Raw genomic sequence first — 27,334 nt, forward strand, 5'->3', positions numbered from 1 at the left:
CTCCCGGCCGTGTCAGGACCGGTAGATCGTGTCATCGGTCTCTCAGAATTCTTACTGATAACTTTCCCCCCCCCCCCGGACTCCTTCCGAAGTTAGACTGACTGCATACTTTCCTGATCAATCCTCGCCTCCCTTTTTTTTAATAATGGGACAATATTAGCAGTCCTCCAGTCCTTGGCACCTCACCTGTGGCTAAGGAGAATTTGAAAATTACTGCCAGTGCCCCTGATATCTCCTCCCTTGCCTCCCTCGACAGCCTGGGTCTGCGGATTTATCCACTTTTAAGACTGCTCACCCTGCTAGTACCTCCTCTTTATGTTAATTTCCTCTAATAGTCCTAATGTCTACACTTGGCTTCGCCCTTTTTCATCGTGAAGACTGACCAAATGTTAATGAAGTTCTCCTTACAGAATACAACTGGTTGACAGTGAGATGAAATGTTTTGTTCAATAAAATGTCACTAATTATTTTTCTCAACTCAGACCTTTGAAAATTTTAACTGCTTCATGGTCTTAACTGAATAGACCAGTGGTGGGGAGGACAAGAAACCAGAGCTGGATGCACCACTGGAGTTTGATGAGATTATGGAAATGCATTAATTCTATGAGGTCAGGGAAGATGCTGGGATTAGATGGGTTCCCGGTAGACTTGTACTAAAAATTTGCAACAATGCACCTGCAGGAGATGTTCAATGATTCACTGTCGAAGAGGGCCCATCAAGGACAGGGGAGGGAATCTATGCGTGGAGCCAGAAGAAATGGGCGAGGTTTTAAATGAGTGCTTTGCATCGGTATTCACCAAAGAGAAGGACTAGATGGATAAAATTGCTTAAGGCTGCACAGTAATTAGTTTAGAATGTTGCTGAAAATGCTGTTATACAATCATGTGTATAACTAATTCACCAAATGCATTGACATTATGATGACATTTTATTGTTTGAATAAAATATAATTATACAGAAATATCAGGACCGTGGGGCTGAAGTGCCAAGAAAACCTCAACAACAACATTGTCAAGAAACCAAAAAGGGAGTGCAGCCTAGGACAGACAACATAAATGTGCTCCACGGTCTCCACGAGGCCACAAAAGTGGCAGGTCTATGGCAAGGCCGTGAAGTGATTTAATCGATAGTTGCACGGTACTGCCATGCGCAGCACCCTCCACCCCAGGTCCCCTAGTTTTATGGGGAGGACACCACCCTAGAAGGACCTCGAGTGGGGACCTCCGCCATTGGACGGCAATGAGGCAAGGCGTGCCCGGGCGGCGGGCGAGGACAAAGAGGAGGACGGTGTGCAACAGTAGACCGTACAGGAAACCCCTCCGCGTGGTGTGAAAAAGCACGGAGGGCATTTCCACGAGGCGGCTGGTGTTGTGGGGCACCAGCACCCGGGGGGAGGGGGGGGGGGGGGGGGGGGGTGTTCCGGGGTTTGGGACCAATGTGGAATTCCGTCCGAGCAGTGGTCCGCTCAGACGGGATGCCACCGCACAACCGCGCCGTCTCAAGTCCCAATGTGCCCACAGGGCCGAGCACGACCGTTTTGAGGGCTTTGATAGCATTGGCCGCACGCTGGACAGACACCGCTCCATGCCTGGCAAGCTCGTAGGGTGTCATCCAGCCCGCTCCTCCGCCACCCAGTATGTCCCCGGTCCTGGTCACCCCGGCATCCACAGCCCTTCGCTCTGCCAGCCACCTGAATGGATATTGGCGGAGGTGCGGGTTCCTGAGCAGCGGCTTGCTTACGACAGCCACTACTCCTGATGTGGGAGAGCTGCGGCGCGTGGCGGCCGTGTTCCAGACTTTGAGAAGGTCCTGGTACAAACGGGCAGCGCCAACAAAGCGTTCCAAAGACCTTTTGGCCAACGACCAGGAGGCTGCACGTCGTAGTTCAGGCCGGATACACCTCACCAGGGCACACCATATGGAGGAGGCTCAACGTACAGGTATCGCTGCAGAGTCTGAAGGTGGAAAGTCGCGACCTGGATGCGAAGGCACACCATCGCACAAACGCACTCCGCAATCGGGAGACTCAGGACCTCCACAGCGACCCCGTGCAATCCTTTGTCCCAGAAGAACCGAATCAGAGTCTCTGGATGTGAGGAGCAAATTCAGGGGGATGGGTGCAAGTGACCACTGGTCCCAACAGCATTGGAGGCGCTCAGCTGGTTTATGATGAGAACTCGACTCCTGTGGGACAGCACCTCGCGGCAGTCTGTCCAGCGTCCCAGGTGAGTGGTGATCTTGGTCTCCAGTTTCCTGCCAGTTCGCTGACTAGTTTCCTCTTGCCGGGCAAAGATGGATTCCCAAGTACAGGATAGTGGTCCAGCTTTAGCTGAAGGACCTGAGCTCCTCTGGGAGGGGGTCCATTTTCACGGACAGACGAGGAGAGTCTGGAACATTAGCCCAGTTGAATCCTAGCAGAAGACGCGGCGGAGTACACAGGCCTGGCACTCTCGCATCCTCACAGGTCACTGGGTCAGTGAACATGAGGAGCACGTCATCAGCGTAAGCCAAGGTGACCAACTCAGTGTCCAGCTCGCGCAGAACCAGCCCCGACAACCTCCTCCGCAGGAGGCGCAGGAAAGGCTCCACGCACAGAGAATAAAGTTGGCCGGACAAGGGGCAGCCCTGACACACTCCTCTCCCAAAGCGAAGGGGCGTCGTCAGGACCTGTTAACCTTAATCAGACACTCTGAGGCAGTGTACAGTGATCGGATCTAGGCGACAAAGTGTGTCCTGAACCCGAAAGCTCGCAGAGTCCCGAACAAATACTCGTACCCCACCCTGTCGAACGCCTTCTCATGGTCAAGAGACAGGAAGGCACTTGACATACTGGTCCTCTGGGTAAAATGAATTATGCCCCAGACCAGACGAATATTATCGTAGGTTGTGCGGTCCGGGACTGTGTAGGACTGGTCAGGATGGATCAACTGGTCCAGCACGGGGCCAAGGCGTAAAGACATTGCCTAGGCCCCGGCCTGAGGAGTGAGACCGGTCACCAGTTTGAGTAGGCGGAGATCCCCCTTCTTGGGCAGCAGGGCAATGAAGGCCCTGCGCCACGAAAGGGCATCTCCCCAGTCGCGATACATTCCCCCAGATCCCCCGCATAGTTGCTCCCCAGGACATCCCAGAACACCCTGAAGAACTCCATGGTCAGCCCGTCCAGCCCTGGGGTTTTGCCCCGTGACAAGCTGTCCAGGGCGCCAGCCAGCTCTTGGAGATTGATGGTTTGATCGAGTTTCCCAGCGCCCTTCGGGCCAACCTGCAGCAGGTCCTCCCACAAAACTCAGCAAGTGCCCTCGCTGGATGGCTCCGGAGAGAAGAGGTTGGAATAAAAGTCCCTAACCAGGGTCCTCAGCCCCTCCGGATCTGAGACGAGGGACCCGTCGTTGGCCAACAGCATAGAAATCTGCCGACGGGCCCCGCGTCCTCTTTCCAGCGAGTAGAAGAAGGGGGAGCCGTGGCCCATGTGCATCAGGAGATGGATCCGCGACCTCACGCACGTGCCTCGGGACCTGGCAAGTTGCAGGTTCCGCAGCGTGCCTTTCTTCTCTCTGTACACCAGCCACAGGGCCAGGTCCTCATCGGGCTGAGCAAGACCTGACTCCAGATTGAAGACTTCCTCAGCCAATTTGGCGACCTTGGAGTTTCTGCCCCGCCGTAGACCCCTTTGTGTACCCGTGACAGAAGGCGCGGACGTGAGTCTTGCCCATGTCCCACCATAGCCTCAAGGAGGTGAAGCCACCCCGCTTCTTTCTCCAGCCGGCTCAGAAACAGCGAAACGAGTCCAGGAACCGCCCGTCCTCCAACAGCAGGTTGTTAAAGTGCCAGTACGCGGACCGTGCCCCAGAGCGGGACGCAGCGAGCCCTGCCCACACCAAGTGGTGATCCAAGCAAGGCACCTGCTCCACAGAGGCCGTCGGAATGCTGGGCAAGCACATCTTGGAAATGTAAAGACGGTCGATCCTGGACGCTCTGAATGGAGGGAGCACAAAGGTTACATCCGCAATTCAGGATGAGAGTCCACCAAGTCGAAGGACCTAACCATATCCGCAACTTCACCACCGCCGGCGAGCTGCGCTGGACTCCACCACGGTCCTTGTCCTGGAGGTGCAGTTAAAATCCCCTCCGAGGACGATGCACTCGCCCACCTGGGTGATGCCTAGAAGAGGTGGACACTTTTCGTAGAAAGTCGCCTGCTGCGGCCCCGACCAGGGGGAGGCGTAGACATTCACAAAGTGAAGCACCACATCCCCGTCGCGGACCAATAAGTGCAACAGATGGCCTGGCACCGGCTCCTTGACCACCAAGATCACCGGCTGAAAATATGGAGCCAACAAGATGGCCCCACGTTCGGGAAGGGTGGCTAAGTGACTCATGAAGACTCCCCCCTTGCCACTCCAGGGTCCACTGAGCTTCGTCACCCGGAATGGCATGGGTTTCCTGCAGGAAGCACACCCCGTCCTTTCCGTCCTGGAGGATAGAGAGGCACTGGCAATGGCGACGTGCGTCCTTGCTGCCGTTGATGTTGAGGCTGGCTATGGTTACCTCCATGTCAGTTGTAGCGTGTGTCTTTCACCAATCATCTCAGTGCTCGGGGGAAGTAGAGGGTCGTTGCCCCCTCCACTTCCTCAGGAGCCCCGCGAGGAACAGAACAGCTTGTCCCTGCTGCCCCTGGTTTGGTCCTGATCAAATTCCCGCACCTCTCTGGCATAGATGCGGGCGGACCCGAGGAGCAGCCCCAGATTTCCCCAACTGTCCTGGGCTTGCCGCACACCGTCCTGGTGACCGTGATGCATTTTCAAAAATGCTCGGAGTTCTCCCGCAGAGATGAGGGGAGATTCGGTGCCGGGTGTGAGGGCGCCCTCTGTCTCGCTGCAGAGTGTGTTTAAATCCTCCTCCTCACTCGTCACCGAGCAGCCTTCCTCCTCCAAGCGGTCACCACCTAAGCCCGAGCCCGCAGCCACATGGACTGTGGCGGGTGCCACAGGCCCACCAGCTAGCCCTAGGCCCGAGTCGATCCCACCCCCAGGATCGTCCTCCGGCGGGTCCCTCGCAGGCTCCCCCCGCGATTCAGGGCAGCGGTGGCTCCGACCCCGCCTCTACCATCGTGCTGGGCCCTCGGAGGGACCCGGGAAAACTCCTGTGAAGGAACCTGGGCTCCCTGGCATCGTCTGCTTAGGTGTTGTGAGCGGGGAACCCTCCTCGCCGTCGCCCCATCCCCCCATGACCGGAATATGTAGGGACACTGTTGGCTGCCGCCAGCCCCGGCGATGAACAAAAGGAGGTGACCGGGGTGGAAAACTGCACCTGGCGGAATGAGCCCTCGGGGGTCATGTCTCTGCCCGGCCCCGGGCCTCCCTGCTCGGGGACGATGGCAGCTTGGACGCCTCGGTGGCTTTGGAGGCCTCCCTGGCTTTCTTTTTAACAGGGCTGCGCGGCACGGTGATGGGGACAAACACTGGAGACACCCAACCCCACTCGCCCGGGAAGGGGGTAGCGAGCTCCACCACCGCTTCCAGCCCAGGCAGGCTGCGCTTGTAGAGGGCAGGCTCATCTCGCTGCGGGGCCTCCACCGCTGGAGGGACCTCGGCAACATCCCCCCCCCCCCCCCCCCCCCCCCCCCCCCCCGCATCACCCAGCTCTTGGGACTGTGGCGAGGCCGGGACAGCCTCCAGCTCGGGGCCGTACACAGGCTCCCCACTGCCCTCCGGAGCATGTGAGGTGGTCTCTCCGGGCCCCTCATGTTGTTGTGAGGCGGCGGCGGTATGCCAAGGTGAGGCTGCGGCCTCTGAGTTGGTTGGGACGGGCACGGGGTCAGTACTCGTGGTGGGGCCAAGGTATGGATGGGCCCGGTCCGACCGCCATGCTGTCAGGCTAATCATAGCAACTGTTATCAGTTTCTCAGCGTAGACCAGGAATCAAATATGTGACCTTCTAACATTGAATGACTTAGTTTTCAAATGTACAAACTTGTAGAACTATCACTTGGATTACTTCAATTTACATATAGACTGGGTAAACCTAGTCAGCACTAATGTTAACAAAATGATGAGGGCATGGACAGGGTGGATAGTCACAACTTTTTCCCAGGGTGGAAGGGTCAATTACTAGCGGACATAACGTTTAAGGTGTGAGGGACAGAGTTTAGAAGAGATGTGCGAGGGAAGTTTGATTACACAGAGGGTAGTGGGTGCCTAAAACTCACTGCTGGAGGACGTGGTGGGAGCAGATACGAAGGTGAAGTTGAAGGAGCATCTTGACAAATACATGAATAGGATGGGAATAGAGGATTACAGGGCTTGGAATGTGGAGAAGGTTTTAGGTTAGATGGGCAGCATGCTCAGTGCAGACATGGAGATCCTAAGGGCCTGTTCCTGTGCTGTACTTTTCTTTGTTCTTTATTCTAATACTGCGGAGGATTAATTCTTGGAGTAATACATTCAGCCAAACTCGTGGCACCACGGTTGGTTCTGCTGCAGAGGGGAGGGGTGATAAGTGTGACAATGCAATAGTTATAGGGGATTCAATTGTAAGGGGAATAGACAGGCATTTCTGTGGCCGCAAACGAGACTCCAGGATGGTATGATGCCTCCCTGGTGCTAGGGTCAAGGATGTCTCGGAGTGGGTACAGGACATTCTGGAGGGGGAGGGTGAACAGCCAGTGGTCGTGGTACACATCGGTACAAACGGCATAGGTAAAAAAAAGGGATGAGGTCCGAAAAGCAGAATACAGGGAGCTAGGAAGAAAGTTAAGAAATCGAACCTCGAAGGTAGTGATCTCGGGATTACTACCGGTGCCACGTGCTAGTCAGAGTAGAAATGACAGGACATATTGGATGAATACGTGGCTGAAGGGATGGTGTCAAGGGGAGGGTTTCAGATTCCTTGGGCATTGGGATAGTTCTGGGGGAGATGGGACCTGTACAAACTTGACAGGTTACACCTGGGCAGGACTGGAACTGATGTCCTAGGGGGGCTATTTGCTAGAGCGGTTGGGGAGTGTTTAAACTACTGTGCCAAGGGGATGGGAACTGATGCAGGAAGTCGGAAGGTAGTAAAACAGGAACAGAAACAAAAGGCAGTAAGGGGGAAAGCGTAAGGCAGAGAGGCCATAGTCAAAAATCAAAAAGGGCGACAGTACAAGGTACAGAGACTGAGGGGAGATCAGTGAGTAGGCCCAGTAATACTAAAAGGAATAAAACGGGAAGTAAAAACATAAATGGAAAGCGACACGGCAGGTTGTTACATGAAGATATGGGTTCAACGACTAGGAAAATTAGGAGAAAAGTTAAGAGGAAATATAACTGAGGAGAGGTTACTGATTGAGGTATTAAGATTCAAAACATAGGTATAAAAGCCAACATAAATGTACTTTACCTGAATGCTCGTAGTATTCGGAATAAGGTAAATGAATTGATGGCGCAAATCATTGTTAATGACTATGATTTAGTGGCCATCACTGAATCATGGTTAAAGGATGGTCACAACTGGGAGTTAAATATCCAAGGGTACAAAACTATACGGAAGGACAGAGTGGATGGTAAGGGAGGTGTTGTAGCTCTGCTATTTAAGGATGATATCCGGGCAATAGACAGGGATGACATTGGTGTTATGGAGGTTACGGTTGAATCGATTTGGGTGGAAATCGGTAACAGTAAGACGAAAAAGTCACTGATAGGAGTAGTCTATAGGCCACCAAGTAGTAACATTATGGTGGGGCAATACAGAGAAATAACGGATGCATGTAGAAATGGTACAGCAGTTATCATGGGGGATTTTAGTCTACATGTAAACTTGTTTAACCAGGTCGGTCAAAGCAGCCTCAAGGAGGATAATTTCCAAGAACAGTATGTAATGGAACCTACGAGGGAACAAGCGGTCCTAGACCTGGGGCGGTATTCTCCCCTACCCGGCGGGTCGCCAACCACTCCGGCGTCGGGCCTCTCCAAAGGTGCGGCCTTTGGCGCCACGCCAGCCGGCTTCGGGGCTGGCCGAAAGGCCTTCGCCGGTCGGCATGAGTCCGCACATGCGCCAGAGCATCAGCGGCCACTGACGTCACCACCGGCGCATGCGCGGTGGAGGGGGTCTCTTCCGCCTCTGCCATGGTGGAGGCCGTGGTGGCAACGGAAGAAAAAGAGTGCCCCCACGGCACAGGCCCGCCCGCCGATCAGTTGTCCCCAATTGCAGGCCAGGCCACCTTGGGGTCACCACCAGGGCCCGATCGGCTCGCACCCCCCCAGGACCCCGGGGCCCGCTCACGCCGCCTGCTCCCGCCAGCACAGAGGTGGTTTAAACCATGTCGGCGGGAGAGGCCTGACAGCGGTGGGACTTTGGCCCATTGCAGGCCGGAGAATCGCCGCGGGGGGCTCGCCAACCGGCGATTCCCGCCCCGCCGATTCCCGGGTGGCGGATTATTTGAAGAATAAAGAAGAGTAAAATAGATTATGAGAGTAAACTTGCTCAGAATATAATATATAAAATAAAGAAAACAAAAAAGAGTGGCTAATGTAAATATTGGTCCTTTAGACTAGAGGATGATAAGGGAGATTTAATAATGGGAGATGAGGAAATGGCTGAGGAACTGAACAGGTTTTTTGGGTCGGTCTTCACAGTGGAAGACACAAATAACATGCCAGTGACTGATGGAAATGAGGCTATGACAGGTGAGGACCTTGAGATGATTGTTATCACTAAGGAGGTAGTGATGGGCAAGCTAATGGGGCTAAGGGTAGACAAGTCTTCTGGCCCTGATGGAATGCATCCCAGAGTGCTAAAAGAGATGGCGAGGGAAATTGCAACTGCACTAGTGATAATGTACCAAAATTCACTAGACTCTGGGGTGGCCCCGGCGGATTTGAAATTAGCAAACATGACACCACTGTTTAAAAAAGGAGGTAGGCAGAAAGCGGCTAATTATAGGCCAGTTAGCTGAACTTCAGTAGTAGGGAAGATGCTGGAATCTATCATCAAGGAAGAAATAACGAGGCATCTGGATGGAAATTGTCCCATTGGGCAGGCGCAGCATGGGTTAATAAAGGGCAGGTCGTGCCTAACTAATTTAGTGGAATTTTTTTAGGACATTACCAGTGCGGTAGATAACGGGGAGCCAATAGATGTGGTATATCTGGTTTTCCAGAAAGTTTTTGACAAGGTGCCACACAAAAGGTTGCTGCATAAGATAAAGTTGCATGGCATTAAGGGTAAAGTAGTAGCATGCATAGAGGATTGGTTAATTAATAGAAAGCAAAGAGCGGGGATTAATGGGTGTTTCTCTGGTCGGCAATCAGTAGCTAGTGGTGTCCCTCAGAGTTCAGTGTTGGGCCCACAATTGTTCACAATTTACATAGATGATTTGGAGTTGGGGACCAAGTGCAATGTGTCCAAGTTTGCAGACAACACTAAGATGAGTGGTAAAGCAAAATGTGCAGAGTATACCGGAAGTCTGCAGAGGGATTTGGATAGGTTAAGTGAATGGGCTAGGGTCAGGCAGATGGAATACAATGTTGACAAATGTGAGGTGATCCATTTTGGTAGGAACAACAGCAAAAGGGATTATTATTTAAATGATAAAATATTAAAACATGCTGCTGTGCAGACAGACCTAGATGTGCTATTGCATGAGTCGCAAAAAGTTGGTTTGCAGGTGCAACAGGTGATTAAGAAGGCAAATGGAGTTTTGCCCTTCATTGCTAGAGGGATGGAGTTTAAGACTAGGGAGGTTATGCTGCAATTGTATAAGGTGTTAGTGAGGCCACACCTGGAGTATTGTATTCAGTTTTGGTCTCCTTACCTGAGAAATAATGTACTGGCGCTGGAGGGTGTGCAGAGGAGATTCACTAGGTTAATCCCAGAGTTGAGGGGGTTGGATTACGAGGTTCAGTCGACTGGGACTGTACTCGTTGGAATTTAGAAGGATGCGGGGGGATCTTATAGAAACATATAAAATGATGAAGGGAATAGATAGGATAGATGCGGGCAGGTTGTTTCCACTGGCGGGTGAAAGCAGAACTAGGGGGCATAGCCTCAAAATAAGGGGAAGTAGATTGAGGACTGAGTTTAGGAGGAAATTCTTCACCCAAAGGGTTGTGAATCTATGGAATTACTTGCCCAGTGAAGCAGTTGAGGCTCCTTCATTAAATGTTCTTAAGATAAAGATAGATAGTTTTTTTGAAGAATAAAGGGATTAAGGGTTATGGTGTTCAGGCCGGAAAGTGGAGCTGAGTCCACAAAAGATCAGCCATGATCTCATTGAATGGCGGAGCAGGCTCGAGGGGCCAGTTATTCTACTCCTGCTCCAAGTTCTTATGTTCTAAGAACCAGCACTGTCTCAGAATAAGGAGTGGGCCATTTAGGACTCAGATAAGAAGGGATTCCTTCATTTACTGTGATGAATCTATGGATGGTGGAATCAAGAAAAAAAAGACAATATTAAATTTAGAGCTGGGCCGTTTAGTATGGGATCAGGAAGCACATTTCCCACACAGGGCAGTAGAAATCTGGAATATTCCCACTAAAATGATGGTGACATGGGGAAAGTGGGACGATGGTTGCAACATGGGTAAGAGGAGCAAATTCAAGGGGTCAGGTCAGAGTGACTGTCCTTGATACAGCATTTGGTCAACTGTAACATCAATAAGCCCAAGCAACGTTGAAATCAATGGAAATCAGGGAGAAAACCTACACTAACTGGAGTCATTCTAATGCAAAGAAAGATGGTTGTTTGAGGCCAATCAGAATCAGACAAGGTTTATGGCACAGAGCCCACTTGGCCCTCTGTTTTTTCGCCAGACATTAATCTCAGCCCTAGGATATTGCTGCACAGTTCCTCAGGCTAGTGCTCTGTCGGAATAGCCATTTCAGTTGCTTCAACAACAATCTTTCCTCCATCACAAGATCAGGGGAGGAATTCCCCGCCGTGTCCCGAATTCTCCGCCCCCCCAAGAACCGACTGGGGATGGAATTGTGCGGCCTTTCCCGCCGGTGTGGTTTAAAACACTTCTGGTACTGGCGGGATTGGGAGCGCGGGCGGGCTCCTGGGTCCTGGGGGGGGGACGCGGGGCGATCTGACCCATGGGGGTGCCCACGATCAGGGCCCACCGATCGGCGGGTGGGCCTGTGCCATGGAGGCACTTCTTTTTCTTCTGCGCCCGCCATGGCCCCTTCACCATGGCGGGGGCGGAAGAGATCCCCTCCCCTGCGCATGCGCCGGTATGAAGTCAGCAGCCGCTGACGCTCCGGCACATGACCTGACTTCCGCCGGCCGGCGAAGGCCTTTCGGCCCCGGCTGGCGGGGCGCCAAAGGCCGTTCGCGCCGGCCGGCGGAGCGGGAACCACTCCGGCGCGGGCCTAGCCCCTATTTGGGGAGGCCTGACGCCGGAGTGGTTCACGCCACTCCGTCCCGCCGGGACCCCCCGCCCCGCCGGGTAGGGGAGTATCCCGGCCCAGAAGTGGGACTGTTTGCTGATGACGGCACAGTGTTCAGTATTATTTACAGCTCCTCAAGTACTGAAGAAGTCCATGCCCATATAAAGTTAGAACTGGATCACATTCAGCTTAAGCTGATAAGTGGCAAGTAACACTCACATCACAAAGGTGCCAGGCAATGGTCACCTCCAACAAGAGAATCTATTTCTCCTCGACATTTATTGGTATTATCATTGCTGAATCCCACACCATCAAATCCCGAGTGATATTATTGACCAAAAATTTAGTTGGACGAGACATATGATGGTGAGAAGAGTAGGTCAGAGGCTGGGGATTCTGCAGTATCACACCTTCTGACTCCCCAAAGCCTGCCCACCATCTACAAAGCACAAGTCAGGAGTATGATGGAAAACTCTCCACTTTCATAAATGAGTGCAGCTTCAACAACATTGAAGAAGCTCAACACTGTCTGGGAGAAAACAGCCCACTTGTCAACACCCTACCCGCCACCTTAAACTTACACCCTCCATCACTGCTGCATAGCCCTAGTAGTGCACACAATAAGCAACTCACCAACTGCAGCATCTTACACGACAAAAACCCTGTTCCTCATATGTTTAGTCAGGCTTCCCTTAAATGCAGCTGTACAATTTGACTCAAATACTCCCCGAGGTAGTAAGTTTCACATTCTCACCACTGGATTCTCAATTTAATTTCTTGGTGACTACTATATTGATGTTCTGTAGTTTTGTTCATCCCACAAGTGGAAACGGTCTCTGGGTTTAATTTATCATAATTCTGATTTTTAGTTGGGTCAGTTAAATGATAGATTTTCTGTTTTACTTGGCTACAGGGATCCTTTGTAAAGAAAATGTAGACAATTAAATTCTCCCCAAAAATGATTGGGTGACATTTTGGGCAGGTTTCACAGGGTGATTCCCAACGAGTGTTTGGGCGCGATCCAGATCTCCATTCTCACACACATAAATCATTTTTTTGGAGCTTGGATAGTTTCAGTGAAAAATCCCACACTTCGAATTTTTTTCTGCAGTGGGGATCGAAAGACGCTGCCAAGATCAGTTCCTCAGAGACTGGGGCACTATTTTTGAATGCTGCCCAGATCTCAGGTTGATTGTCACCCACAACCCCCACTCACAGGCATCACGAACCCCCCAAACATCCCATCACTAAAAGTCCATGTGACCGTCCCCCCCACACCATCCAGGCCTGCGGGATCAAGTGAATATACCTTGCCATGGGGTTGCTGAGGGCACCCGTTCAGTTCACCCTCTTTCAGACCACCTCACCCCTCCATACCCCCTCTTTATGGGTATAGCCCTCTCTTAGGCCCCGCACCTTGTCAATGCCCCTTGGCATCCTGGCACTGCCAACCTTGCAGGGTGCCAAGTTGGCACTGCCCAGAAGCCAGTCCTGTCCTGACTACCAATGGCATTCAAGTCCCTCGCCCCTCACATTTCTGGAAATCAGTACTAATTTGTGCCCGTGAGGTCTGGCTAGTGGGGCCGGCGAATATCAGGAGCTGCAAAACAATGAGCTAAAAGCTGCGCGTATTTAAATGAGCCTAATGACTCATTTAAACGTGTTTATCTGGATCTAACCCAGCAAGGTCGGGTCGGGTACACTGCATGTGGCTTGGCACCCGGCGCAAAACCCGTTTCTGTCCTCTCCTGCTGTGCACCCGGTGTAAAGGGATCAGCGCCGGACTCAACGACTTGGAAAAATTGTTCCGAATTTTAAACTATCCTAATCCAATTGGAAATTGGCAGTCTGAGAGTCCACATAATAGCTGGTGCAAGATACAGATAACTTTTGATCAAAGGGAGCTAATTACTACACTATATCAAACCTGGTTTTGCTCTGGGATGAATTACCTGAAATGGAAAGCATATAATTCCTTAGACTGAAATCACCTAACATCCACGCCACCATTTCAAACTTCCTCCCTACCTTCTGACAGCTTCTGTCTATGGGCTCCACTGGTGTTGGTTTGGGGTTGATCATTCTTGCATCATCTCTTCCGCACTCCAGAACAGACCATAGCTCCATTACAAGGGCTTTAATGAACCCTAACAGCAAAAATAGATTCCATTGTTCAAATGATGGCACACTAAAAATACAGTACAAAATATGACAACTAACATATACTATATTGAGTAATCAGATATTCCTTGTCAAATGGGCTGTCAGGCTAGCTGAAGTTACTCACTTATGACTTGCTACCTTACATATTTTCTTCGTCCTGTGGCTAAGATTGTAATCTCATTACTTGCAGCTTACATTTCTCAAAAATGTGAAAATCCAATATCATCAAAACAAGAAAGAAATAAGGCCTGAATGTTTGGCAGCATTCATTTAATATTCTTAAAAGTGCTAAGAAGAATAACAATGGAGTTTTTTACATTATTTGCATTTGGCAAAACTGCATTATAAATCTTCAGCTGCACACATAAATTTTGGGATGCAGGAATACTTATTGAAACTATGGACATTGAAGAATCTGGCGCCTATACTTATAAGGTGGTGATGGTAAGTTTTTCGGAATACTGAGAGGACTGATAGGTTTATGAAGAATCAAGGGGATTGCTGTAGGCAGTCAGGGAAGAGACCAGAGATTAAGAAAACAAGTATGAGAGCAGTGAGAGCAGCTGCAACATGCAGACAGTAAGATGGGTTGTTGTGTAGAAGACATGGAACTGCAACTACCGATGGGGCCAGCAAGCAGTGGAAGTGGTAAACCAGAAGCAATCAAAACTCACTCTTCAATCACCCTCACTACCCTTCTCCACCACCCTTTTATTGCTTTCTCTATCCTTTTACACTGCCCTTCACCACTTTATTCTTCCATTTCTTTTTAATTTTTTTTGATACCAAACTGAAGAACATCATTGTTGCAATCCCAAGAGCAAAGACAAAAGGTACGAGGCAAACAACATGCTGCTAAATATTTTTATATGTTGCACTGGGAGATGAAGGCTGATATTAGGTGAACAGGATAGTCGGCCTAAAGCAGCCCATTAAAGTGACAGCAATTAGATGGGATGTGATGAGAGAAGAGCTTGAAGCAGCACTGCAATGAGCTGACAGTAAAGGTGGGAGCAGGAGCTATGAGAAGTAGGAGGGCGGCTCCTCACTCTCTTAGTGACAATTTTAAATTGGTGAACATTTGTCACAGACTCCATAAATAGAACCAGGGTAAGCTCAGTTGGCTGGACAGCTGGTTCGTTATGCAGAGCAAGGACACAAACGGAGGTTCAAATCCCATAATGGCTGAGGTTAGTCATGAAGGCCTGCCTTCTCAATGTTGTCCCTCTTGAGGTGTGGTGATCCTCTGGCTAAATCACCACCAGTCAGCTCTCCCCCTCCGAGGGAAAATGAGATCCAAACTTTTATATTAAAAAGAACAATTAATATAAAATCAAGCAGAGTTCAGATATTAAATACTGTCTGATGTTTAGGCATTTCAATTAATATACCAGTGATGTAAAGGGTATGGTGCATATTGGTAACATAATACCATAAACTAGAAGATATAATTATGAAGAAAGGCTGAAATTGTTGAAATTTACTCAGCTTAACTTGGACAGTATGTGACTATGGGAAAGGTTTTAAAAAATTGAGAAAAGTTTTTCAGCGAGCAAGTGGCGATAGTTTGTTGCGACTGATTGACACGACGATTACAAGGGAACAAAGAAAATTCTAAAAGCATTAAGGGCACGATCTAATGAAAAATCTAACGGTGTGAGAATTGACAGGTGCTTCCCAAGGGCCGACCTAGCGACACCACCACCCATATCAAACCCCAATTAGGGCCGGTAATGATGCCCCAGGGACTTCACGTCGGAAATGACTGTCCCACCACCTGACTCATCTGGACCATGCCCGGCAGCCCCCTGCTAATGAGGGGGAGCTGCTCTTAAACCGATACTACAGAGCAAACCCTAGACGGCACGTAGCCATGTCACCACGCAGACCGGCTCGACAATTCGGAGATGCTAAACAGCCAGGCTGTTGCACGCCTGTTGGAGTCCAGACAGGACGCCCTGTGCCGCGGGCAGCAGTTGCTGAACATCAGAGTCCTCGCCCCAGAAATCGCAGGGGAGTACGAGGAGAGAGAGCGGTCACCGACGTCGAGCTTAGCCTGGGTCACATGTGTATTCATCGTCCCCCACCCAAATGACCTGCCACACGTGTGTTGTTCATGCCAGACAAATTGATCCTTCCCTCCAACTGACAACATGTCCATTCTCCTGCAGAATGGTATCGGCCCATCTGGGGTAGCCCCACCACCCCCTGCATTGCAAGGTAGTACCTCTGAGGAGAGTTCCAAGGGTTCTACCATTGAATCGTCACAGCGGTCATTCCCACACTCCACTCGCGCAGAGACATCCACCTCACTGAGCGAAAGTAGTGGACAGACTTTTGGGGCACAATCTGATGAGCACCACACAGTTGCTGATTCACATCAGATGGAGACAGGAGAGGAAGCAGTCGGAGATCTGCTGCATCCCAGAACCTAGCTGGGTCCCAGTTCGATGCCAAGCCTCCGGACCAGGTTATCCTGGAGTGATGCAGACACTTGACTGCTTTCGTGAAATTCAGAAAGGGTTGTCAGCACAGCCGATTGGAGGAGTCCCAAAGACTACGGGTGCAGGAGATGGCACCGGCAATGCGTGGCACCGAGGCCAACATTACTAAGGTGGCAGCCTCAGTGGGAAGCCGAAGCACGATGTCAGCACCATGAGTGGTGGTTCCCAAGGGGTTGCTCACTCAGTGATGCTCAGCAGCATATTCCGGTCACTGGGGATCGTGTCCCTGATGCAAGTGCACCTTTCCGAGGCACTGCAGAGCATGTCCAAGTTTCAGGTGGGCATTGCCGAAGCGCTGTGGAACATGTCAAATTCTTAGGTGGGCATTGCCAAGTTGCTCCAAAGTATGTCCCAATTGCTGATGAACATGTCCCAGACACAGGTGGACATTGGCAAGTCACTGCAGAACATGATCCAGTGACAGAGAGGTATTGCTGAAGGCAGTGACACCACGGTGCAGACGAGGAGCAGCCAGGGCTGGCATTGCTAGATTACACAGGGGCCTCTGGAGCTCAACTGCCCATCCGATCCAAGGACCCCAGGGCCCTCGAGGCACCGACCAGGAGGAGGAAGCACTGGAGACCAACATAGAGTCTCCCTACAGGAAGACAACGGCGGTCAACGGTTCCCACGAGTCCCCCCCTTCCTGACAACGGCACATCCCGGGGTCAGTGGGCGAAACAGTGCGGCAATTCGACGCGGCCCTCCTGTCCCAGGCCCTCCCAAGGATACCTGTCAGGGACATCAAAAGCCACAGGGAATGCTAAGAAGCTGGCTGTATCCACCTCTGATGTGCACACTGGGGACACACCAGACGTAGCGGCAGAGCGCGGAGGGCTTAGCAAATAGAGGATCACTGGGAGGGCACTGGGGAGCTGACAGCCTCGGTAGCTAGGTTCAGTTAGGGTCACCATTGTACACCGTTAAAACACATTACACCCGAGACATGGCAGCCTCTGTCACATTAATCTGCACTACGGGCCAGCCTGCACATCCCACCCCCAGCATCCTGGGCACCTTGTTCCCAGATCTGGGCACTCCCCACCCCTCCCATGGTGTTGATCAGGTGGAGGATTACGAGAGGACGAATGAAGCCACGCCCTATCAGAAGCAGGCAAGATTGACGGCTTCCCAGTTCCTCCGGCATGCCGGACCCTCGCCTCCGCCCGTTCTCCATCGTCTAGCAGCTCCCGCGAGTACTCCAGAGCCCATCCTCCAGCCTCTCCTGGTCTAGCCCATCCTCGCCCTCCTCCTCAGACGAGGCTGCATGTTCCTCCTTCTCCACATCCAGCACATTGCCCCGCTGCTATGCCAGATTGTGGAGGGCACAACAGCCCACCACAAAGCGGGCGACCCTCCGGGGGGTATTCTGCAGTGCACCACCAGAGCGGTTGAGGCATCAGAACCACATTTTGAGCAGTACAATGCACCGTTCAATAACAGCCCAGTGGCCAGATGGGCCTCGTTACATCGTCTCTCCGATCTCTTTACTGGCATTATTAGCCTGATAGTCAGCGGGTACCCCTTATATCCCAAGAGCCTACTGGTCATCCTGCGCAGTCCCTCAAAGACAGCAGGATCTCCAACTGCCCCATGATGTAGCTCTCGTGTACACTCCCTGGACACATCTTCAGGTGGTGATTGCACACAAGTTGAACGTTCAGGGAGCGGAACCCTTCCTGTTAATGAAGGGCGCTCATGGACCACCTGCTGCGCGCAAGGTGACAAGCATGCCATCTACTACCCCCTGGACCTGTGGCGTCCCGGCGACAGCGGAGAATCCTGCTGCCCGGGCGCTTTGTTGGACCTGGTCCAGGTCAAAGTTTACAATCCCTGCGATATCTCAGGTGCCTTCCACAAGCTGGCAGACCTCACCCTGCACACTCACCGCTGGCCACACCAGGCACCCCTTAGCACCGGACCCTAGCCGGAAACATTACTTGGACCGGTTGCAGATTCCTCCCTAAACGACACACCCACCGCTGGTCGCGAGCAGCTGTGGCCAGCTTTTGGGTGTTTGATTGTTGCTGCTGTCTCAGCGGTGTTGATGCCTCAGGGGTTCAGACAGTGTCCAGGCTCACAGTGATTGGGATGCCAGGCAAGTAACAGCGCGCCGATGTCATGGCATGCCTTCTGCTACTGCCTGTCTCTGTGGGAATCCATTTGGGAACTGTGGATTGCTCGCATAACCAAACATTGCAATGCCCGATTAGCAATAACCTTCAGCTGTGCAGCCAGAGGCTGCCAGGGTCAGAGGGAGTTAAAGCGACTTGCACCATAATACCATGAACAGGGGTCTGTCTTGAAGGTGTTCTATGGGCCAGACAGGCAGTACTAGAGATTGCCTGTGTTATGGGTATACACAATTTGGAGGGAGGGTGGCATATTGGACCCACAGGCGCTGAGCCCCTCACCACCCCTCCAGCCGGGGCAACCCACCCCCCGATAGGGCACTGCCAGCTGCCACGAGCTGATTGCTCGATTTCGAAGATGGCTACTCACCTCCTCTGATCCACACAGCAGCCATTGCGCTAACTTTGTATTTTTAAATAGGTATGCTGAAGGGTGCCCGCATAACTGCTTGCAGGGGAGTCAGTTAGATCACGGGAGGCCATTCGATAGGATCCTTCCTGTTAATGAGATGAAGATAGACCTAAAATGGTGATTATTGGTTTCTCGCCATGCCATGGCGGGATCCGGATCTAGGCAACGGGACCGGGCCAGTTTAGTTGGAAACCGATCGCCGCCCGGCACGGTTCCCGATTTGGCCAGCCGTGATCCAGCCGGTTAGAGACCGCAGTCTCCCGCCCCAGGAGTCACCAGCCTGAACGTCGAGGCCTCACCCGGGCACCTATTAGTCACTCGTCTCCACAAGCGGGACCGGATATGACGGCCACTCTGGGAATCACAGTGGTCATTGTCACCCACCAGGTGGTCAGAGCGGGATGGAGTAGTGCCCTGGCACTACTCCTGGTACCTGGAAACCGTAGCAGCAGCAATCTGGCATTGCCAGGGTGTCAGGGACAGTGCCCAAGTGCCAGGCTGGTAGTGCCCCATGCAAGGTTGGCAGTGCCAGCCAAGGGGTGGGGCCTGGGAGGGCATTCCCATAAAAGGGGATGTGAAGACAGGGTATGAAGGTGGTGATGTTGATATGAGGGAATCATGCGTTTGAGCCAGGGAGGATGGATGTAAGGTTCAGGAGATGGGAGGAGAAAGGGGTGAAAGAGATGAAGGACCCGTTTCTGGAGGGGAGATTTGCATGATTAGAGGAGTTGGGGATGAAGTATGGGCTGCAGCATGAAGAAGGCTTTAAATATATGCAGGTGTGGGATTTCGCAGAAAGAGTCTTCCAAGTTGCCCGATGGCGCTGCCCTCCTCATTCCTGGAGGAGGTACTGCCAAACACACCCTTTCAAAATGGCACCCCAATCTCTGAGGAGGTGGTCTGGCTGGCAATTTAAAAAAAATAATAATTTAATGTACCCAATTCATTTTTTCCAATTTAAAAGGGGCAATTTAGCGTGGCCAATTCCACCTAATCTGCACATCTTTGGGTTGTGGGGGCGAAACCCACGCAACCACGGGAAGAATGTGCAAGCTCCACACGGACAGTGACCCAAAGCCTGGATCAAACCTAGGACCTCGGCGCCGTGAGGCAGCAATGCTAACCACTGCGCCACTGTGCTGCCCCTGGTTGGCGATTTTAGTTCCCCATTGTAGAACAAAATTCTAAGTGTGAGACTGACCGATGAGAAAATCCCCAGCCCCAAAAAATGACTAAGGGCGTGATTTTATGGACATGGATAGAAGTCAGGAGACCCCGCTCCCAGGATCTACCTAGCTCGCATCACCTCGCGGAAGCTAGAGCGATCTCGTTACAACATTAATCCCGCCCATTGTAGGTGGGATTATATTTGAGCAAATCTGCGTATTAAAGCGACACAGCTGGTCTCGCTTTAATGAGCAGATTCCCGAGGTACCCGAGGCGTGGGGTTTATCTCCTTTGCTTCGGGGATCTTTGACGAGCGCTATTCAGTACCGGCCTCCACAAACTGGGACAAGACGGAATGGCACTTGCGGAGGTCTCAAGGGGATCGGAGGCCCCCAGGTACATGCCCTTTGGGTAGGTTGATACGATAGCAGTTCTGGTGCCATCCGGGCACTGCCAGCCTGGCAGTGCTCCCATAGTGCCATCCTGGCACTGCCAAGGTGTCCCAGTGGTGCTGCCAGGATTCCAGATTGGCACTTCCAAGGTGCCAGGCTGGCCTTTTTTGGGGCAATTGCGATCAGGCCAGGGGTGCCCTGCGTGGGTGCAGGGGGTTGGGAGGAGAGTCGGGGATCGTTTTGGGGCTCCAGAGATCTCTTACTACACTGAGGTGTTCGGAGAGCAGAGCTCCTAAGTGCAGAAAACGGGGCTACGTGAGGCTTCAGGTGCATTCACCGCTGAGGCCCTTATCTGATGCGAGTGTCGTTGGAAAGTGTTTTGTTTCTTGACGCCGCGAGCGTCAGGAAACACATGGTTAAATGCGCCTAATATGGGATTTTGATCCCATTTAGATAAATCATGCTGTATGTGTGGGTGAATACAGATTTGGATCTCACCCAAAATTCCAGTCGAAATCACCCTGCCAAAAACACCCAAAATGTCATTTGCACCCTAACTGTTTCCAGCTAAAAAGCTTGGGAGCTACAAATTCCTGGTTCATTGCCCCATGCCAATGCCTTGACTAATCACAGCCAACTTGCCGATTTTGAATTTGAAACTAAAGCTTGCCGGTTAACTGTTCTCAGTTTCATTTTCTATGTCAATGCCTCTACCAATCAGATTCCATTTGCCAAACACCCAGCACTCTTCTCATGCAGTATAATTTGTTTCCCTTACTGTTGGTTTACCTTGTGTAGCTTGTCCTGATGAGTGCAAGAGGAAAAGCTCTGCGATTATATTAGAATTGATGGCTCTAGCTGAGTTAGCAACAGCACAGTTGTGAGGATGGAATAACGTGCAATTTCTACTATTTTACTAGTAAAGAGTTATAGAAATATTGGTTGAAGGATTTAAGCAAATCTTCTGTTCACTTTGGCATGAGAATTATATGATGATAGCCTAAATAATGAATTTGTTTGATGAACATGATCTGAAAAGTGTTCAACAATAGTATTAAGGGTTAATATACTACTTACTTTGCATATAGAATTTACTTTGCATTGCAAATGTAATATATTCAACCATTCCATGGTTTTAAATCACAAAATCAAGAAAGATTGTAGGAAGGGGATAAAGGGGATAAAGGTAGGACAGCTCAAGAGAGGTCAATAAAAGTAGAGGTTAGTAAAGTTTCCAGAACAAGTAATAAAGCACACAGTATGGAAAAGGACAGGACTCGAACCAGGCATGGCAGATAAGGGGACAACTAGAAGGGCAGATGGTCAATGCAGCACTGAGGGTGCTGTATCCAAATGCACACAGTAAACGGAACAAGTTAAATGAGCTTGTAGTGCACTTGACAATGTTGTACAATGTTGTGGGAAACACAGTGGCTGCAAGGACAGGGATCTAAATATCCAAGGATATGTATGCTATCGAAAGAACACACTAAGAAGTCTTACAACACCAGGTTCAAGTCCAACATGTTTGTTTCAAATCACTAGCTTTCGGAGCACTGCTCCTTCCTCAAGTGAATGGAGAGGTATGTTCCAGAAACATATATATAGACAAAGGCAAAGACGCAAGATAATGCTTTGAATGTGACCATTTGCAGGTAATTAAGTCTTTACAGATCCCGAGATAGGGGTAAGCCCGGGTTAAAGAGGTGTGAATGATCTCAAGCCAGGACAATTGGTAGGATTTCAGAAGCCCAGGCCAGATGGTTGGGGATGAATGCAATGCGACATGAATCCAAGGTCCCTGTTGAGGATGTATACTCATGTGTGCGGAACTTGGCTGGAAGTTTCTGCTCAGCGATTTTGCGTTGTCCCGCGGCCTGAAGGCCACCTTGGAGAATTCTTACCCGGAGATCAGAGGCTGAATGTCCTTGACTGCTGAAGTGTTCCCCGACTGGAAGGGAACATTCCTCCTGGCGATTGTCGCGCGATGTCCGTGCATCCGTTGTTGCAGCGTCTGCATGGTTTCGCCAATGTACCACGCTTCGGGACATCCTTTCCTGCAGCGTATGAGGTAGACAACATTGGCCGAGTCGCACGAGTATGTACCACATACCTGCTGGGAGGTGTTCTCACGTGTAATGGTGGTACCCATGTCGATGATTTGGCATGTCTTGCAGATATTGCCATGGCAGGATTGTGTGGTGTCGTGGTCGCCTCAACTGGGACCTTGGATTCATGTCGCATTACATTCATCCCCCACCATCTGGCCTGGGCATGCAAAATCCTACCAACTGTCCTGACTGGAGACAATTCACACCTCTTTAAGCTGGGGTTACCCCGATCTCTGGATCTGTAAAGACTTAATTACCTGCAAATGCGCACATTCAAAGCATTATCTTGCATCTTTGACTCTGTCTATATATATGTTTCTGAAACATACCTCTCCATTCACCTGAGGAAGGAGCAGTGCTCCGAAAGCTAGTGATCTGAAACAAACGTGTTGGACTTTAACCTCGTGTTGTACTCGTGTTCTTATTGTACTCACCCCAGACCAACGCCGGCATCTCCACATCATCGAAAGAACAGGCAGATGGGCCAAGTAGTAGCAAATTAAATTAAATCGATAGCAAGAAGCAATAGAGGGTCAAAAGGCGTAGAATCTGTGTGGGTACAGTTGAGGAATCGCAAAAGGAAAAAAGATGCTGATGGGAGTTATGTACAGGCCCTCGAGTAGTAGTTAGGATGTGGGAGAGGAAATAAATCAGGAGATAAAAAAGGCATACAAGAAAGGCAATATTACAATTATCGTGGGGGACTTTAATATGCAGGTGGCATGGGAAAATCAGGTTGGTAGCAGATCCCAAGAAAAGGGATTTGTGGAATGTCTGTGTTTTTGGATCAGTTTGTGGTAGAGCCCATTTGGGATCAAGATTTGGTGATGTGTAATGAGGCAGACTTAAGGTAAAGGAGCCCTTTGGGGCAGTGACCATAATATGATAAAATTCATCCTGCAGTTTGAGAGGGAGAAGCTGGAATCAGATGCAACAATTACAATTGAATAAAGGTAACTACAAAGACATGAGGGAGGAGTTGGCCAGAGTTGTTTGGAAGGGGAGCAGGGAAGACAGTTGAACAGTAATGGTAGGAGGCTTTGTGGGTTATTTGAGAGTCAGAACAGAAATTCATCCCAAGGGGGAAACATGCTAAGGGGAGGATGAGGCAACCATGGCTGACAATGGAAGGCTGGGACAGCATAAAAACAAAAGAAAAAGCATACAATATGGCGAGGATTAGTGGGAAGCCAGAGAATGGGAAGCCAGAGGATAAACTAGCAATTAATATAAAAATGGATAGCAAGGGCTTCTTTAAATATATAAAAAGAGAAAGGCCAAAGTGAACCGAGGCACCTTAAGAGAAAGAGACTGTAGAAATAATAATGGGGGACCAGTAAACAGCGGAGGGCTTAAATAAATACTTTGCATCAGTCTTCATGGTGGAAGACACAAAAACATTTCAAAATACAAAATAGTAAAGACATAGAAGGGGGGAGGAAATAAATACAATAACAATTATGAGTTATAAAGTACTCAGGAAACTATTGGGGCTAAAGGCTGACCAGTACCCTGCACCTGATGCATCCCCATGTTAAAGGGAGTAGCTCCGGAGATGGTGGCCGTACCGGCCTCCCCAAACAGGCACCGGAATGTGGCGACTAGGGGCTTTTCACAGTAATTTCATTGAAACCAACTTGTGACAATAAGTGATTATTATTCTTATGCACTGCCAGTAATATTAACAGAATCCTTAAATTCTGGAATAATCCCACAGTAACATCTTTTTGGAAAAAGCACGTAGTTACAGGTCAATCAGCTTAACATCTGTCATTAGGAAAATGGTAGTGTCCATTCTAAAGGATGTAATAGCAAAGCAATTAGAAATACATGATATAATCAAGCTAGGTCAGCATGACTTTATGAAGGAGAAATTATGCCTGACAAATTAATTAGAATTATTTGAAATGGAAATGAGTAGGATAGATGAAGTGAAACCAATAGATGTAATATACTTGGATTTCCAAAAAACATTTGATAGAGTACCACGCAAAAGGCTACTGAATAAGATAAGAGCATATGGTGTTAGGGGTAGTATGTTAGCATGGATAGAGAATTGGCTAATTGATAAAAAACAGAGTTGGGAAAGAGGGGCTTTTTCAGGAAGCAGTAACTAGTGGAGTGCCTCAGAGATCCATGCTGCGGCCACCATTATTTACAATGGCCACAGTTCTCCGCCCTTCGCTGGGGACGATATTCTCTGACCCCGCCGTCAGCAGCACACCCTGCCTACGGGTTTCCCAGTAGCATGGAATGGCTTCAATGGTAAATCGCACTGACAGCAGCGGGAGCAGAAAATTCCACCACCAGCCAATGACGCGCTGTCTCCCGCAGCCGAGAAACACACAGCTGGGATGCCAGTGAATATTCCCAATATATAGTATTGATTTGGAAGAGGAAAATTAATGCACTATTGCCAAATTTGCACATGACACAAAATTAAGTTGGAAAGCACGTTGTGAGGATAATACAGAGTCTACAGAGGAATGTAGACAGGTTCGGTGAGTGGGCAAAAACTTGTCAAAGGGAATATAATGTAGGAAAATGTGAAGTTATGCACTTTGGTAGGAAAAATAAACAAGCTGAATAATATTTAAATGGAGAAAGACTCCAGAAACCTGTAGCACAAAGGGGTTTGTGGGTCCTCGTGCATAAATTACAAAAAACTTGTGTGTAAACTAAGGAAATTCGGCATGTCCACACCCACTCTTACCAACCTTTACAGATGTATCATAGAACGCAACTGTTCGACCTAAGACCGCAAGAAACTTCAGAGTCATGAACACAGCCTAGTCCATCACACGAACCTGCCTCCCATCCATTGACTCTATCGACACCTCTAGCTGCCTGGGGAAAGTGGGCAGCAAAATCAAAGACCCCTACCACCCAGCTTATTCACAATTCAAACTTCTTCCATCAGGCATTAGATACAAATTCTGAGAACCACATGCACAGATTCAAAAACAGCTTCTTCTCCGCTATTACCAGATTCCTAAACGACCCTCTTATGGACTGACCTGATTAATACTACACTCCTGTATGCTTCACCCGATGCCTGTGTCTATGTATTTACATTGTGCATCTTGCATTGCCCTATTATCCATTTTCTTCTCTTTTCATGTACTAAATGATCTGTTTGAGCTGCTCGCAGGAAAATACTTTTCACTGTACCTCGGTACAGGTGACAATAAACAAAACAAACAAAAAAACAAGTTCAGCAGGTAATTAGGAAGGCAATAGGAATATTGGCCTTTATTTAAATGGGAATGGAGTATTAAAATAAACAAGACCTGCCGAAACTATACAAGGCACTAGTTAGGCCACATTTGGAACACGGAACAGTTTTAGTTCCCTTATCTAACGAAAGATACAGCATTGGAGGCAGTCTAGGTAAGGTTGATTCGGTTGATCCCTGGTATCGGGGGATTTTCTTATGAGGAGAGGTTAAGTAGGTTGGGCCTGTACTCACTGGAGTTCAGAAGAGTGAAAAGCTACCTTACTGAGACAAAAAGGATTCTCAGTGGGCTTGAGCTCTCGGGTTGCAACCTCTGGATTACTTCCAGTGCCATGTGCTAGCAAGTATAAAAATAGGAGAATAGCACAGATGAATGCGTGGCTTAAAGAGTTAGTGCAAATGATTTGGAGGAAAATGTAACTGGTCTGATTAGTAAGTTTGTGGACGACACAAAGGTTGGTGGAATTGCGGATAGCAATGAGGACTGTCAGAGGATATAGCAGGATTTAGATCGTTTAGACTTGGGCGGCGAGATGGCAGATGGAGTTTAATTCGAACAAATGTGAGGTGATGCATTTTGGAAGGTCTAATGCAGGTAGGGAATATACAGTGAACCCTCAAGGGTATTGACAGTCAGAGAGAATTTGGTGTACAGGTCCACAGGAAGGGGCTACACAGGTGGAGAAGGTAGTCAAGAAGGCATACGGCATGCTTGCCTTCATTGGCCAGGGCATAGAGTATAAAAATTGGCAAGTCATGTGCAGCTGTATAGAACCTTAGTTAGGCCACACTTGGAGCACAGTGTTCAATTCTGGTCGCCACACTACCAGAAGAATGTGAAGGCTTTTGAGAGGGTGCAGAAGAGATTTACCAGGAAGTTGCCTGGTATGGAGGGCATTAGATATGAGGAAAGGTTGAATAAACTTGGTTTGTTCTCACTGCAATGAAGGAGGTTGAGGGGAAGTCTACAAGATTGGATTGGATTGGATTTGTTTATTATCACGTGTACCGAGGTACAGTGAAAAGTATTTTTCTGCAAGCAGCTCAACAGATCATTCAGTACATGGAAGAAAAGGGAATTAAACAAAATTCAAGAAAATACTAGAAAATACATGAGAATACATAATAGGGCAACACAAGATATACAATGTAACTACATAAGCATTGGCATCGGTTGAAGCATACAGGGTGTAGTGTTAATGAGGTCAGTCAATAAGAGGGTCATTTAGGAGTCTGGTAACAGTGGGGAAGAATCTGTTTTTCAGTCTGTTCGTGCGTGTTCTCAGACTTCTGTATCTCCTGCCCGATGGAAGAAGTTGGAAAAGTGAGTAAGCCGGGTGGGAGGGATCCTTGATTATGCTGCCCGCTTTCCCCCCGCAGCGGGAGGTGTAGATGGAGTCCATGGATGGGAGGCAGGTTCGTGTGACGGGCTGGGCGGTATTCACGACTCTCTGAAGTTCCTTGAGGTCCTGGGCCGAGCAGTTGCCATACCAGGCTGTGATGCAGCCCGATAGGATGCTTTCTATAGTGCATCTGTAAAAGTTGGTAAGGGTTAATGTGGACATGCCGAATTTCCTTAGTTTCCTGAGGAACTATAGGCGCTGTTGTGCTTTCTTAGTGGTAGCGTCAACGTGAGTGGACCAGGACAGATTTTTGGTGATGTGCACCCCTAGGAATTTGAAACTGCTAACCATCTCCACCTCGGCCCCGTTGATGCTGACAGGGGTGTGTCCAGTACTTTACATCCTGAAGTCGATGACCAACTCTTTAGTTTTGCTAGCATTGAGGGAGAGATTGTTGTCGCTACACCACTCCACTAGGTTCTCTATCTCCCTCCTGCATTCGGACTCGTT

At 49.7% G+C, this 27,334-nt stretch overlaps 1 protein-coding gene across 1 annotated transcript in view; it reads right to left on the reverse strand.

Moving 5' to 3' along the window:
- tbc1d32 (TBC1 domain family, member 32) overlaps positions 1-27,334 on the reverse strand; it is a 348,975-nt gene that overhangs the window by 177,733 nt on the left and 143,908 nt on the right. The window contains 1 exon segment of the mRNA XM_038799703.1: positions 13,394-13,512. Within this exon segment, the coding sequence (XP_038655631.1) occupies positions 13,394-13,512 (119 nt within the window).

Source organism: Scyliorhinus canicula, chromosome 6 (assembly GCF_902713615.1).
Source record: "Scyliorhinus canicula chromosome 6, sScyCan1.1, whole genome shotgun sequence".
NCBI lineage: Eukaryota > Metazoa > Chordata > Chondrichthyes > Carcharhiniformes > Scyliorhinidae > Scyliorhinus > Scyliorhinus canicula.